This window comes from Topomyia yanbarensis, chromosome 3 (genome assembly GCF_030247195.1).
Source record: "Topomyia yanbarensis strain Yona2022 chromosome 3, ASM3024719v1, whole genome shotgun sequence".
Lineage (NCBI taxonomy): Eukaryota > Metazoa > Arthropoda > Insecta > Diptera > Culicidae > Topomyia > Topomyia yanbarensis.
In genome coordinates, this window is record NC_080672.1 from 10,422,189 (window position 1) to 10,437,499 (window position 15,311).

Sequence of the window (15,311 nt, forward strand, 5' to 3'; positions counted from 1 at the left end):
GGTGGGAAAATGCGGTACAAATTACTTGAAGTTAATATTTTAGTGCTGCATAAGTCGTATTATGAATCCCTTTTTTTAGGATCTCGATTCATCTCTTTATTACTTAAAAAAAATATCTGAAATATGCTTATGCCGTGCTCTAGAATGGCAATGTTTTCCACGCCGTTGGCAACATTTTTATAATAATCAATCCCTAGTACTCTAAAAATGCCCTGAATACGTTGATTGATTTTTGTTAAGATTAAGTAAAAGATAACGAAAAAATATTAACATTTCCTAAAATTTAGGCATAATAAAATTTCTGGAACCTTTGAAATTTTACAGATTGTGAGTGCATCTGTCTGAAATGCTGCCTTCTTATAAATATGCATTCTTTTTTGTAATTATTTGTAGAATGTTATTTTAATCTATAGGAAGTTTCTCTGAAAGTACTCTTCGACTCTTATTGATTTTTATTCTCTAATATTTTTCTACAGTACCAACCCAGCAAACCAGCAATCGTATATAAAAGTTTACAATAAATTACAAATAATGACAGACTAAATCAAAATTACAAATAGTGCAAGCAAAAATTATGTTTTGTTGTAAAAAGTTCACATAAAATGCAAATCTGTGATCCAAATACAATTTTGACTTGAAGTTATTTATTAGTCCACTACAACTTAAAACAAAATTGTACATGCGGAAATCTTGAAACATTGTATAGAAATTAATTTGCAATTGGATTAAACTGCAAAATCGTTCAAAAAAAATTGTCACCTGCTTATAGCACTTCGCAAATTCTCTGTCAGACTAGTTCAATATTTGAGCAATAAAAAATGGCTTGAGTAAAGAATGTAGGTTTTGATTTGACAGGTATAGAAGGTATCATTGGAGGGCCATATTTAGGTTGGATTATGGTATTTTTAGATCGTAATCACAAAGCGATAAAAATGATCAAATATAATCGTTGCTTGACAGTGTATAAATAGGTGAGTACATAGCGGCTATGCTGGGAATACGAAGATCTCAGGTTCGAAACTGTGGAAGTAAATCGTAGCAGGTAATTTTATAATTGATGTTCTAGTAACTCCAAACTCACCCATGAAAAACATATCGACCAGTGTGGGCGTAACTATGTCTTATAACAGAATTATAGAAATTTCATCCTGATTTTTTTTTATTTTCATGTTATTTTTAAAAAAATACCCCTTGTTACCACATTGGGCACCTTAAGTTACATAAACGTTCATGTGTGATTGTAAGTTTGATCACATATAAACAGATAAGCTAGATGATTGTATAATGCTTCTGATGAGATCAAAATTCGTCGTAAATTACATAGTTCTACTATACCGATTTGTTGTACGTATATGGCCTCCACTTTTGTTCACATAGAAGGGATCTGTGCATTTTATACAATCAATTTATATCGTTTAAGAGTTCAGTTAATCAAATTGTAACTTATTAAAGTGAATCAAAATGTTGGCTGGGAATGCATTGAAAATGCCTTCAGTTATTTTATACACTGGATTCTGTTTTTACACGCACTTTTTTGCACGGTTTTGCAAAATAACGCGATTTTTATGTATAAAATACTCATTTCGATATACCAGTTTAATGATTTGATTTGATGAAAAAAAACGTACAAAAAAAATCCGTGCTATTTCGAGAAACCGTGCAAAAAAATCCGTGTTATTTTGAGAAACCGTGCAAAAAAATCCGTGCTATTTCGAGAAACCGTGCAAAAAAAAAATCCGTGTTATTTCGAGAAACCGTGCAAAAAAATATTTTTAATAGGCATTTAGTAACGGCAGCAGAAAATAAATGGCATTGGATATTTACAATGCAAATGGGGATGATCTGCCAATGTGTAAAAATCGCGTATTGTTCAATTTTAGGAAATGAGTTGTTATTCAAAATTGAAGTTATGGTAGTTGAAAATCAATAATGTTGGACAATGGTTTTTATAGGTTTGTATGCTTTTTAGATATTAACAAATAATATTCCGGTTCATATATCACATCGCATTGGCAATGGAGCAATTGGTATATGGCCAAGTTCAACCGGGTAGTGCCACTACACAAAGTAGTTGCGTGTTCAGTTTGATAAGCTAGAAACTGATAGCGGGGATTTTAATATGCAGGGATACGCAATACGTATTGTTTGGTCTGAGTAGATAACGACTGATGTTTCTTTTTATCAACCAATTAGTGATCTCTGATTAAATAGAGCTTTCAAAGAGTTAGGGACAGGCACAGGTCTATTTTTTACTGAGATGGGACGAGTTGGTGCTGGATCTGCGGCCTTCGTCTGGCATGATCCAGTCTCGTTGGTACGGATGTGTTCATGACTGGTTTGTGGATGAGTGGTCCTACTTACAAGTGAATTGATCACTTCGCTTGGGTGGAGATATATGTGACTTCTGCTAGCTGTCGAGCTTGGATATGTTAGCTGGTTCCAAGAAGATGTGCAGGACTGGCACCTACAAGAATATTGATTGTTTTACTCGAGCTTTGGTTCTTGGAAAAAACAAATCGCTTCCTCGGTGTGATATGTTCGAGTTGAATGCTCAGTGGTTGAAATGTGCATTCGGTTCGAGCAGATTGAGTCGTTTGGAGGATTGGTGGTCTCCGAGAGCAGATGCGAATAACTATGAAGTATCCAATAAAGGGAGATTGTATCTGTGGAACTGAAAAGTATTGTCACTACTCTAGCATATTTTCCTAATGTATTGTACATCATAACAACTACCAATATCGACTATTTAGAACAGAGATTTTCAAATTCTGTTATAAGATCGAGAAGAAATATAGCACAGTTGTAGTGAATAAAGTATTTGCGAATACTGCTGGCATCTTTTATCATATTTATTAATAGTCGATTGATCCGCTTCAGACCTAGGAGACGAAAGAAAAGAATAGGAACAAGACAAAAGGCGGTTCTAATTCTAAATTGGTTTAGTATAGATATAGACGACTCAAACGCACTGGCAAGAGAATATTTTTTAGAAGTAGACAAATTAGAGGACATCACACTTTTTGAGACACACATGCACAAAACTTTATCGTCATCCTGTCCGGGGTTTAATTTGCAGATAGTCGCCATTTCGTACGATTTTGCAAAGTTTGCCTCGCGGGACGGACCGATATCCACCAAGGCACAGGTTGCAGTCGTTAACAGTTATGTGTCCAACAAAAAACACCTTTAACAGGCCAACGAGGGTACCCGGGTACCCACAAATTGAAATGCTCATAACTATGGCTTCCTTTAACCGATTTGGACACTTTTAGATATTTTGGATTCAGGAACTCGTTCACTTTTTGATTCTGTACAATAGAACCGGAATAATGGATCTGGTTTTTGGTAATCCGGATTTTCCGGAGTAATGTTCCAGTACTAGGATATGATTTGTAAATTTTAATAATGTACTAGCAATATGAGTATCAAAACTCTTCAAATTGTCTCGGAAGTCTGTTTTTTATTGTTATGGGACCCTATGGCAATTTGAAAAATGGAATTGGAATGGAATGGCCACTCACGGCCCCACGGGAACCTGCTCCGGAATGTCCGTTCCGGGGTCAAATCACCAAATGGTTCCAAAACCACGAGATACAGCCTACTGATGCAATTCCAAGAATTTTGATACCCATATTGCTAGTATTCCATTGATGTTCGCAAATAGTACCCCAGCACTGGAACCTGCTTCCGGAAACCCGGATTCCCGGGAACCAAATGAAGTGACCCGATTCATTTTTATTAAATCCAAAAGTGGATGAGTTCCTGAATCCAAAACGGCCAAAAGTATCGAAATCGGCTGGATATTACCTTAGTTACGGGCATTTTAGTTTTGTGGGTACCCGGGTACCCACGTCGGCCTGTTACGTAGTAAAAAAATTCAGGAGCCCCTCCTCACACCCACCCTTACTATATGAACAATATTATTAACCCAAAAGCTTGACTTAGTGAAGTTCTAAGATGTCACAAAGTTTCAATTTCCAGCTATGGATAAAACATAGGAATTTAATCAATTGTAACTTAAAAAGGTACCCGGGTACCGCGTCGGACACACAACGGTTAAAAAAACTAGATTCGCTAAGTGTAAAATAGCGAATTTTTCAGCTTTTCAGGAAAGAATTTTTAATCAAAGTGCAGTTTTGGAAGGGGTCTGTCAACATTGCAAAATGGCAAATGCTGCCTCTTTTCAGGAAAGAGTATTTAATTAAGTAAAAGCCAATCAATAGGCCGTTGAAAATTGACAATTTCTGACATTTCAATTGCGCAAGAGAGTTTTTGCATCAAAATAATTTTTTTTACTTTTCATGAAATTTACATAAAAAAATCGCAAAAAATGACAATTTTGATATTGTTGTCCCAGAATCGAACAATGTTTTTTACCAAACTGTATATGACCGCATACTGTTCGAAAGGTCTAGTTTTCTTCGTTCGAAAAATGTTACAAAACCGAAAATCGGCTGAAAATGACAACGTAGCTAATTTTGTTGTGGCAAAGGTCCCAAAAAATGTTTTTTGCTTCAAAATTTCGTGTGTACATTACTTTGTATCGCATTTGCTATACTAGTTCATTTAAAAAAGTTAAAATCGCTGTAGCACAGTGTAATCTACAAAAAGTTAACAAACTAAATAGTTGAAACATTTTACCATTTTAACTATTGCTTTTCAACGGACAATAACTTCTTTTAACGAATAAAAAAACTTACATTTTTCTAAAAAAAACCTCCTCGAAAAATTAAAAAATTTCTACTGGGCACATTGACAGCCCCCTTGTGCATTTAAAATGTGCAACAGTATTCATTGTTAAATACCATCACCAAATACCTAGCTGCTAATAAAAAAAATCAGATTTTTTTACAAGGTTTCTCAAAATAGCACGGATTTTTTTACACGGTTTCTCAAAATAGCACGGATTTTTTTTGAACGGTTTCTCGAATTATCACGGATTTTTTTACACGGCTTCTCGAAACAACACGGTTTTTTTTGCACGGAACGCATCCCCCGTGCAAAAAAAGAATTTGGTGTATTGCACTTAGTATTAAAAATTTCTATGTGATTTAGCTTTCTTTTGAACAAGAGCAAATCAATCGAAATAATTTTAGAATTTCTTTGATTCAAATACAATGAATACAATGAAATGGATTAAAATTTAAATTTTTCGTAGCATAAGCTTGGAATGTTATTAATTTTAAATTAAATTACGACATTCTTTGATTTCGCTTTCTTTTTAGCAGAAACTGTTCTCTGGACCTTTGATTGATTGATAATGATTTCAAATAAAATTACATATGCCTAATTCTCACGCATATGTAATTTTATTGATTTATAATCGTTAACATGATCAGCGAACAAAGACAAGCTGTAAAGATAATCAATCAAATATTTGGAAAGCAACATAGTTCTAAAGGTTGTATGCCATTCCCCTGAAAGCCAATCCCCACTCAACTCAAGAACTTCCTCCGGAGGAAGAGTACAGCTTTTTGGCTGGCTTGATTCTCGACAGCGCGAATCAAGCTCAGACTAAGCCAGTACCCGGCGCGAACATACAAAAACGTTTTCCCAATCCCAGGTGGGATAAAGAGTGCTCAGAGGTGTACGCAGAGAAGGCCGCCGCGTTTAAGACCTTCCGGAACGACGGGTTACCCGCTAGTTTTCGACAGTACGCGACGTTAGACAAGCGAATGAAGAGTTTGATGAAAGCCAAGAAACGCGGTTATTGGCGCCGGTTCGTCGACGGATTAACGAGAGAAACATCGATGAGCACTATTTGGGGAACAGCCCGACGTATGCGAAACCGAAGCAGTACTAATGAGAGCGTGGAATATTCAAACCGTTGGATATTCGATTTCGCCAAGAAGGTTTGTCCGGATTCCGCCCCGGCACAGAAGATCTACCGCGCCGCGTCCCGTCACGATAATGCGAACGAAACACCTTTTTCGATGGTGGAGTTCTCACTTGCTCTCTTGTCGTGTAACAATAAAGCTCCAGGGCCAGACAGAATCAAATTCAACTTGCCAGACTCTGCCAAGAGACGCTTGTTGAACTTGTTTAATAAGTTTCTTGAGGCTAACATGGTCCCACACGATTGGAGGCATCCAAAAACCAGGAAAACCAGCCTCCGACCACAATTCGTATCGACCGATCGCAATGCTATCTTGTATCCGGAAGTTGTTCGAGAAAATGATCCTATCCCGCCTCGACAATTGGGTCGAAGCAAATGGCTTACTGTCAGATACACAATTTGGCTTTCGCAAAGGCAAAGGGACGAACGATTGTCTTGCGTTGCTCTCAACCGAAATTCAAATGGCCTATGCTAGTAAAGAGCAGATGGCATCAGTGTTCCTAGATATAAAGGGGGCTTTTGATTCAGTTTCTATCAACATTCTTTCAGAGAAGCTGCACCAGCATGGTCTTTCAGCGACTTTAAACAACTTTTTACTAAACTTGTTGTCGCATGGTGACTTATCGACATCACGATTTAGCTACATGGGCCTTCCCCAGGGCTCATGTCTAAGCCCCCTGTTATACAATTTCTACGTCAACGACATTGATGAATGTCTCGACAATTCCTGCACGGCAACTTGCAGACGATGGCGTGGTGTCTGTTACGGGACCCAAAGCTGTCGATCTATAAGGACCATTACAGAATACCTTGGACAATTTGTCTGCTTGGGCTATTAAGCAGGGTATCGAATTCTCCACGGAGAAAACGGAGCTAGTTGTATTTTCTAGGAAGCATGAACCAGCACAACTACAGCTTCTATTAATAGGTCAAACTATAGCTCAGGTCTTCACAGTAAAATATCTAGGGGTCTGGTTCGACTCGAAAGGTACTTGGGGATGCCATATTCGGTATCTGAAACAGAAATGCCAACAAAGGATCAACTACAATAACCGGAACGTGGTGGCGTCAAACAACGATACTGTCGGTACTGGAATACGGATGCTTCTGCTTTCGATGCACCGCGAACATACATTTCATCAAACTCGAAAGAATTCAGTATCGTTGTTTGCGTATCGCCTTAGGGTGCATGCAGTCGACCCATACGATGAGTCTCGAAGTCCTGTCGGGCGTTCTCCCGCTGAAAAATCGATTTTGGGAACTCTCATATCGATTGCTCATTCGATGCGATATCTTGAACCCGTTGGTGATTGAAAATTTCGAAAGGCTTGTTGAGCTCAATTCTCAGACTCGTTTTATGTCCCTGTACTTTGACTACATAGCGCAAAATATTAATCCTTCTTCCACAATCCCAACCGTGTGCATTTCATAAATACTTCTGAATCTACTGTTTTCTTCGACACATCCATGAAAGATGAGATTAATGGAATTCCGGACCACATACGCCCACAAGTGGTTCCAAATATTTTTTATAATAAATTCTGAGAAGTCGACTGTTCTAAGATGTTTTATACTGACGGATCAAACCTCGAAGGGGCCACTGGCTTCGGTATTTTTAGTCAAAAGTTCACCGCCTCCTACAAACTCAGTGACCCCGCTTCAGTTTACGCCGCAGAACTAGCTGCTATTCAGTATACCCTTGGAGTCATTGACACATTACCCGCAGACCATTACTTCATCGTCTCGGATAGTCTGAGTTCTATTGACGTTATTCGCTCGACGAAACATGGAAAGCATTCCTCGTATTTTTTGGGGAAAATACGGGAGCTACTGAGTGCTTTATCTGACAAATCTTTCCAGATTTCCTTGGTGTGGGTCCCTTCTCATTGCTCCATTCCGGACAATGAGAAGGCGGACTCCTTAGCTAAGGTGGGTGCCATTGAAGGTGACGTTTTTAAAAGACCATCAGAGAACCCTCGAAAGTTGGCAAACCTCGTGGAGCAATGGGGTGCTAGGAAGTTGGCTACATTCGATAGTCCCTAAGGTATCGACGAAACCTTGGTTCAAGGGGATGGATGTGGGTCGTGACTTCATTTGTGTGATGTCCCGACTCATGGCGAACCATTACACGCTGGATGCACATCTCCGACGTATTGGGCTCGTGGAGAGTGGTATCTGCGCTTGTGGCGACGGTTATCACGACATCGAGCACATTGTCTGGACGTGCAACGAGTACAGTTCCGCCAGGTCTCGGCTTATGGACACCCTCCGGGCTCGAGGAAGACCACCCAACGTCCCGGTTCGAGATGTGTTGGCAAGCCGTGATGTCCTCTTTATGTCCCTTATATACACCTTTGTGAAAACCATCAATATCCAACTTTAACTGCCCCTTTTTCCTTATCATTCTCAGAAGTGCTCTCTTCCACCTGTACCATACACCCACGATGGTTTGATGCGATTCCAAGGCGACACAAAACATCCCTGTCGAATGAGCCAACAAACACGGGACCTAAAGCACGAACATCACACGCACAACTCGAAATGTAGCCGATCAACATCTGAGCCGCACTACGAAATCGTCTGGATAAACCCCTGCCATCTTGAGAACGACCACCCGGCGTCCCAGTACATGATTCTTCCTGATGAAGGTCGTCCTGATTCTGTAATCCATCCGTTGATTTTCCGAAGCCTGAAACTGAAATAATGTTCTCCCCCTGCCATCGTTGTCCACCCTTCTTCCCCTGACTCTTACACACAGAAGTAACAGTCTTTCATTTCGAACGAACAAACGCTCAGTAATTAAGTAAACGTTTTAGCACTTATATATTTGCAAACGCGGTCTTAAGCATTAACCCACCATTCGCGCGATCATGAATCGGTACCTTCGGTCATAGCAGCCTAGGTTCATGTCTTTAGTTGGACTAATTAAAAAAATGACGCTCATACTGCCGCTCTACGCATAATTGTCCCATGTGTATAGGGAATCCCATAGCACATGGGGCAGTTATGAGTATAGCGGCAGCATATCCACTATACAACACGGTACTTGGCGGCACAACCAGGGACTCTAGTGATATGGGGAATCTCACTCTCTTTCATCACTCAGTATATTAACATAAAAAAGCTTAAGACCTTCGCGATCATCCACGCACACCAAAGCCCGCGGTTACATAAACATGAAAACACTCCGGTGTATTTAATAATAAACTTATAAACTTATCAACCGGAAATCCACAAACGCCCATGTTCATGCGATAATGAATAGGTCGCGTCTGGAAATCTCTACCTTCGGTCCTAGCATCCTACGTCCATGCCTCCAGTTGGAGCAATAAAAAATATCAGGCTATGTATGATTGTTTTCTGATCGTTTTACAGTTCACTTTTTATTATGCAACGAAAACAACGCTCGCCGGTGCTGCGCGCGACGTTTTTCTCTCATACCGTCCCTAACAATGAATGTGACTTTGATAATAATTGAGTTTATTTGTATTATTTTTAGAAATAAAGAACTTCGTAATTGGTCGACTAAACTAAGGCAACCGGAAGGTGGCATGGAAGAGTTCACTCAACGTTACAGGTACTGTGGATTGTATATCGCTCCTAACAACAGTATAGAGGCTCGTGAATGGACTCCAGCAGCGCAGTAGCTTTACTTCGCCGGTGATTTTAGTGCGTATATTTATTTTAAAGCTTCCAAAAGTTTCTAACGTGTTTTTGCTTACGCAGATAACTGGCAATGGAAAGCCTCTCCGTACAAACAACTTCCATTTGGCAAATGGGAGCTAATCCTACCTCCGAACGCTGGCGGGATCTGTGCTATAAGATGTCAGCTAGTAGATCGACTATCGCCATGGGTAAAGAATATCGTTCCTACACCTAGATCTTCGGGTGTCAACTATCAGCAGCAGAATATGACATCCATCAGCTCATGAAAAATATATGATCTAACATAATAAACCGGCCAAACCCCGAGTGCTCCGTATATAAGAATACCGCGTAGCCATTGCCACTGAAGAACTTGGTGTTGGAACATATATAAACTTGGCTGATAACATTGTATCTAGGATCAAAGATCTCAAGTACAACACCATTCAGGTGATAGTCATCATGGAGCATGCCTATTATACCAGTTTTGGCCATCAGATGACAAGTTTCTTCGTTGACAGTAGCCACTATGGCACACAAGAGGAGTTGACATATATGGTTGATAAAGCACATGGGCAGAGTCTCTTCGTGCTGCTGAATGTGGCTCATTCACATGCCATCAACAACACTCACGACGGATGGAACCAGTTTGATAGAACCAATTCGTACTACTTCCTCGGTGGTTCTCGAGACGAACACACTTTATGGGACAGCTGTTTTTTTTAATTAGAGTAAGTTATTGCTTTGAAAAATTTACAACTTTTTACAGAAAAATAATAAAATTTTGTTTGAACAGATATGAGGTCCTTCGCTCGCGGCATGACGAGTAAAACTCAATATTGTACCACTCACGTGATATCGACGAAGGGTTCTCCGGTAATTTGAATGTTGACATCGAAGCTTTGTTTTATTTAGCCACGGAGAACGAGTTCTTGCACATATTGAATCCCAATGTGATCACATTTGCATAGGACGTGGTGCTTTGTCGACCCACTGATGAAGGTGGTGTTGGATTCGACTGCCTTCTGGGTATGGCAATTACAGATAAGTGGATCGAACATCTCAAAACAACGAATGATGAGCATCGGAACACTGGGAACCAATGAAATGTCGACCAATCGCTGCTAGATGGAAAAAACGATGTCACTGGCATATGCTGAATCACACTATCAAACATCGGTGGGTGATTAAACAATTACTGGCCTATGGATAAGGATAAATATCCACATATGTCGGTAACTTCAGAACCGAACATGATCATCGATTGCGGGATAAGTCTTCCCATTGATTCAGTAGGTGATGAAGCCTCGGGTGAAGCTTACCTGAACTTTATAGGTAACGATTTCGGTCACCCGGAATGGTTGGGTTTCCCTAGAATCATAAGCAATCAATCATATAATTACACTGGCCGTCAGTGGCATTCGGTAGATGATAAGTTGTTTAAATACCGATTCCTCAACGATTATGATCGTTGAAATTAATGCTTTGGTCGGTGCGTGAATTTATACTTCTTCTTAACTAAGGGCATTCGATTGTGCGTAAAAACACTTGAAGGTGAAGGAATGAAGGAGACATTGAACATTTGAAGGTTAAGGAATGCGGGAGGCATTGTGCATTGGCGAAGCAAGCAGGGAGGCATTATGCTGGTCTCGTTAAACGCAATTTGAGGTTGATATTGCGCACCACATTGACCGATAACCGTCATTAACTGCATGTATTTCCCCGACAAACTCACAGGTCACACCAAGATGGGTCATACCATTGAGCACATGTGGGAGCAGGTTAAGATCTGGGTCCCAGGTTAAGATTTACAAAGCCGAATTCGATCGAGTAATGTGCCAACATCGGGTCAACCGGACCGCTTTGCTCCCACTGTGGAACGTTCCGGATTCGAGCTCAGTATCGGCCGCTTTCTGCTAAGCAATAAAGCGACCATGACCTGCACGGTGGCCGTCGAATCGGCAATCGTTGAACACTATAATACAATTACCAGCTACGTCAGCTAATTGAAGGTCTAAATTGCAAGGGTTAGGAGCTGCTTTGGTCATCACCAAATGCCGGGACGATAAGTAAGAACATCACGACACCGTATGGATGAGGGAGTCGAACAGGCGTCTTTCTACCAAGTGCTTACCAACGTGATAGTTTGGCTGCCGTGCAGCGATAAAAATATTCGAACGGATATGAATAAAATACGAATACGAGTAGTTAGGAGTGCTTGCATTCTTTGTGTTTATTTACGTTTATGTCAAATACTGAGAAACTATAATGTTTTGTTTATTTATCAAACTAAATGCACATGCAGCTTTAATCTCTCTTGGCAATCAACAACTATCTCTTCGGTAGCTTGGAACTGTTGCGTTTTTCCTTATCTCCTGCAGGAATCAGGGTCAGGTACGAGACTTGAAAATAATTTTCAGCCCAACAATAACAATAAATAGTTCACGGATATACGTTCACATCTTACGTAACATGCGTACCATTTCCAGGAGTTTCTCAGAATAGTGTGTACGGCCGCATTCTAAAATTCAACTTTTTAATGCCACTTACTTTTCGTCGTTCCATCTTATCATACATATGACTGAAATGATCTTGATACACCATGTAGGTTTCCTTCTCCTGTGGAGTCATTTCCGCTATCAGCGTGTCATTGATCTAATCCAGTGGCTGTGGTCTACCCGCCACCGTTATCATTGGCATATCGTCATCCGAATCGGTATCCATAATTTCAACAATGGGAATCTCTGTATCGTCAATATCCTTCTCATCGTCACTACTGTCAATACTTGGCTCGTTGTTGAGACCTAGCCCCTTGATGGCATCATTCGTTGCATTGTGAGAGCTTTGCTTCTCGTGCTGTTGTGATACCGACATAATATCGTCGGCATCTTTACGGTTCCGTGCGGAAGAAATAACACTAGTGCAGTTAGTGACCACGGGGGGTTGTGTGGAGGTGAATGCAGCTTTCTCTAAAATTGACTCAACTGAATTTTCATCCACATCGTTCGTAATAACAGTTGATTCCGTCATGCACACCGGACGATCTTTCCGATGTGTTGTGGTTTCCACTGCGTCTGAATCACCAATGGTAACATCGACACGGGTTTCTTCCACAGCGAATCCACTGGTTCGCGTTGCTTCGCCGGACCATTGCTCATCTGAAATCCTGTTGGTTGGTTTGGCAATACTAAAACACAAAAAAAAAATGTGAAGAAAATACTAAACAAAAACAATACTATATCCATACCCTCTCATAGTGTCAATATCAACCGGTTCAGGCTCGAGAATTTCCGGAGCAAGTTTGATATCTTCAACTTGTCTTAACAGATCGTACAGCGGCTGTAATTGCTCGTTGAACTTGGCCAACAGTAAGCGTGAATCTTTTTTCGGTAGTGCTGAACTGTCTTTCTCCACAGTACTGCCAAAATATGTACAGCGAAATTCGCCGGATGCAAAATCGATCAACTGGTCTGCCACCAGATCGGTAAAAGTCTAATCGCAGGAAGGACACTTGAAACTTGCACTAGTGGCATCACGCTCCTTGGTTTACATACGCTTCCGCATATGATCGAGCTTGTACTTGACGACGTTCACAAAGGTTTTATAATTGATGAAATAGTAATTAACCTTTTGTGCTTTACCGTCTGGACCAGTTTCCATTTTTAATGGAACCAGCAGAAATTTTTAATAACTTTTTGAGCAAATTTTCACTGTTGAGTGGTGATTCTGGCGAATATGGATGACATTTTGCGAATTTGACAGGTAGTGGACGAGAAAAAACAAAACGAGAACTACAAGAAAAACACTGGAGAAAAAATCAGTTTTCATTTCTGATGTGCGTTACATGCTTGCATCCCAAATGCATGCATTCACATCGCTACGTAAACGCAGCCTTAGGCATACACAAGCGATCAAAAGTGCGTATAAGGAAGCTGCATAAGCTTCAGGTTTTAAGTAATTTTGCGATACGTTTTGAGTACTAATAACGACTTAAGCAGCTTTCAAGTTCCATTAAAGCTTAAGCAGCTTGAAAGTTCGCTAAGAACTTTATGTGAACTTTAAAGTGTGCTTTTTAAGTATTATCCGAACTTCTGGTTGCTTGGGTAGTATGAACTTTCCACATAACATTCATGTGAAAAACATATAGTGCATATCCATATGTAAAACAATTGATATCGCCGATTCTTCTACCCATTAAATCTATAGGTAAAATTAATTGATATTCATTTGGAAATCTTAGTCAATGGTATTTCTTATGATGTTTATGTGATTTTCACATAATGTTCGCAAGAATTCCACTAGAAAATCACATTGCCCGCACTCTATTAGATATTCAAATGGTAAACGTAAGCTTTTCATGTGTTTTATAATTGAATCAATTCTCGACAAAGGGGTCATGCATAAATGACGTAGCATTTTAGGGGGTAGGGGGGGTACACCAAATTTGTGATGAAGTGTGACGAGGGGGAGGGTAGGGTCAGAAGTTGTGCGACGTAGCATTAAGTTTTAATTTTTTGGCGGGCATCAAAACCCATTAATTAGAGAAAAAATTTAATGTTCCTCCATTCCTAAGTTGATTTTCACGCGGTTTTTTCATTTTGTAAATTTTACTGTTCGCGGAATGGCAGGCTCGCAAAGAAAATGATAAATTTTTCATGCGGATTTAAATTTCCACATTAGTTAGCTAATATTGCTAACTAGTAGACTTATTTTAATAGCTGAATTGAATTTTCTTTCGGATTCAATCAAAGAAAATTTAGTAATTTAGTTGAGCTTATGCTTCCTAAAATCGTTGGCAGCTGCAGGATTGTGAACTTTTCTTCGTGCTTTATGACATGTAAAATTCTAAACAAAACTATCCACACTATATTTGTCATGAAATGGGCTTCTTTTGTAGGCAATTTGCTGTTATAATGAAAATGTCGATAAAAGTCGTCAAACATTTTGTAAGGACATATATTTAAAAGAATTGAAAAACATATGAAATTTTTTCATCTCCCGGTCGCGTTGCGTGGGGGGGGGGGTTAGAGATATGCTACGTCATTTACAAGGGGGAGGTTAGAATTTTGTGACCAAATGCTACGAGGGGGGAGGGAGGGGTCGAAAATCGCCAGAAAAAAGCTACGTCATTTGTGTACGGCCCCAAACATATGATTACGGCCTAAAAGCCAACTGTCAAAATCCACTTTGAATGGAAATTCCAGACAAACCGTTACTAGTCGAACATAGTTCACAACTGTTTATGAAAGAGAAAACTTTTCTCTTTCATTTACTACCAACATCTGTGATTGGCGTGTAACGGTTTGTCCGGAATTTCCATTCAAAGTGGATTTTGACAGTTGGCTTTTAGGCCGTAATCATATGTTTGTCGAGAAGTGTTTTCCACATGATGTTAACGTGTCTAGTTTTTTCAGTGTACAGTCTCTTTTGAGACATTACTAATGTCGTTTTTCATTGAAAAACACTGGGGCGGTGGATTGTACTGATTTAGCACTTTCTAGCAGAAGTGGGAATGAAACACATCTAGTGGCCTGCTCTTCTGCTAGAAAATGCAACACCAGTGCAATCCACCGCCCCGGGGTTTTTCAATGAAAAACCCCATAAAAATCTGTGAATATGGCAACCCGGATACTCAAGTGAATCATTTTTGCACGGTAAAAAAAATACTCATTGATGTAATTGATTTATAACACGGTAAAAAAATCGTACGTCTAGCTCAAGTTATGTTGTACTAAAATAAGTTTATCGTGATTTTGCATTGATTTTCTAATAATTCTAATCTGTATCAAAGAGATCTGATATTTGAAAATAATTTAATGCAAATTTAAAA

At 39.6% G+C, this 15,311-nt stretch overlaps 1 protein-coding gene and 2 pseudogenes across 1 annotated transcript; 2 read left to right on the top strand and 1 right to left on the bottom strand.

Moving 5' to 3' along the window:
• Positions 1–9,066: 9,066 nt before the first annotated feature.
• LOC131692115 (1,4-alpha-glucan-branching enzyme-like) lies at positions 9,067–10,456 on the top strand (annotated as a pseudogene).
• Positions 10,301–10,956, top strand: LOC131693598 (uncharacterized; annotated as a pseudogene).
• A 751-nt stretch (positions 10,957–11,707) lies between these two features.
• Positions 11,708–13,238, bottom strand: LOC131692116 (uncharacterized). Its single transcript, XM_058978985.1, has 2 exons — positions 12,729–13,238; positions 11,708–12,668 (listed from the first exon to the last, which is right to left on the bottom strand). The coding sequence occupies exons 1-2, from the start codon at positions 12,734–12,736 to the stop codon at positions 12,137–12,139; spliced, it is 540 nt and encodes a 179-aa protein (XP_058834968.1). The 5' UTR covers positions 12,737–13,238; the 3' UTR covers positions 11,708–12,136.
• Positions 13,239–15,311: the final 2,073 nt, after the last annotated feature.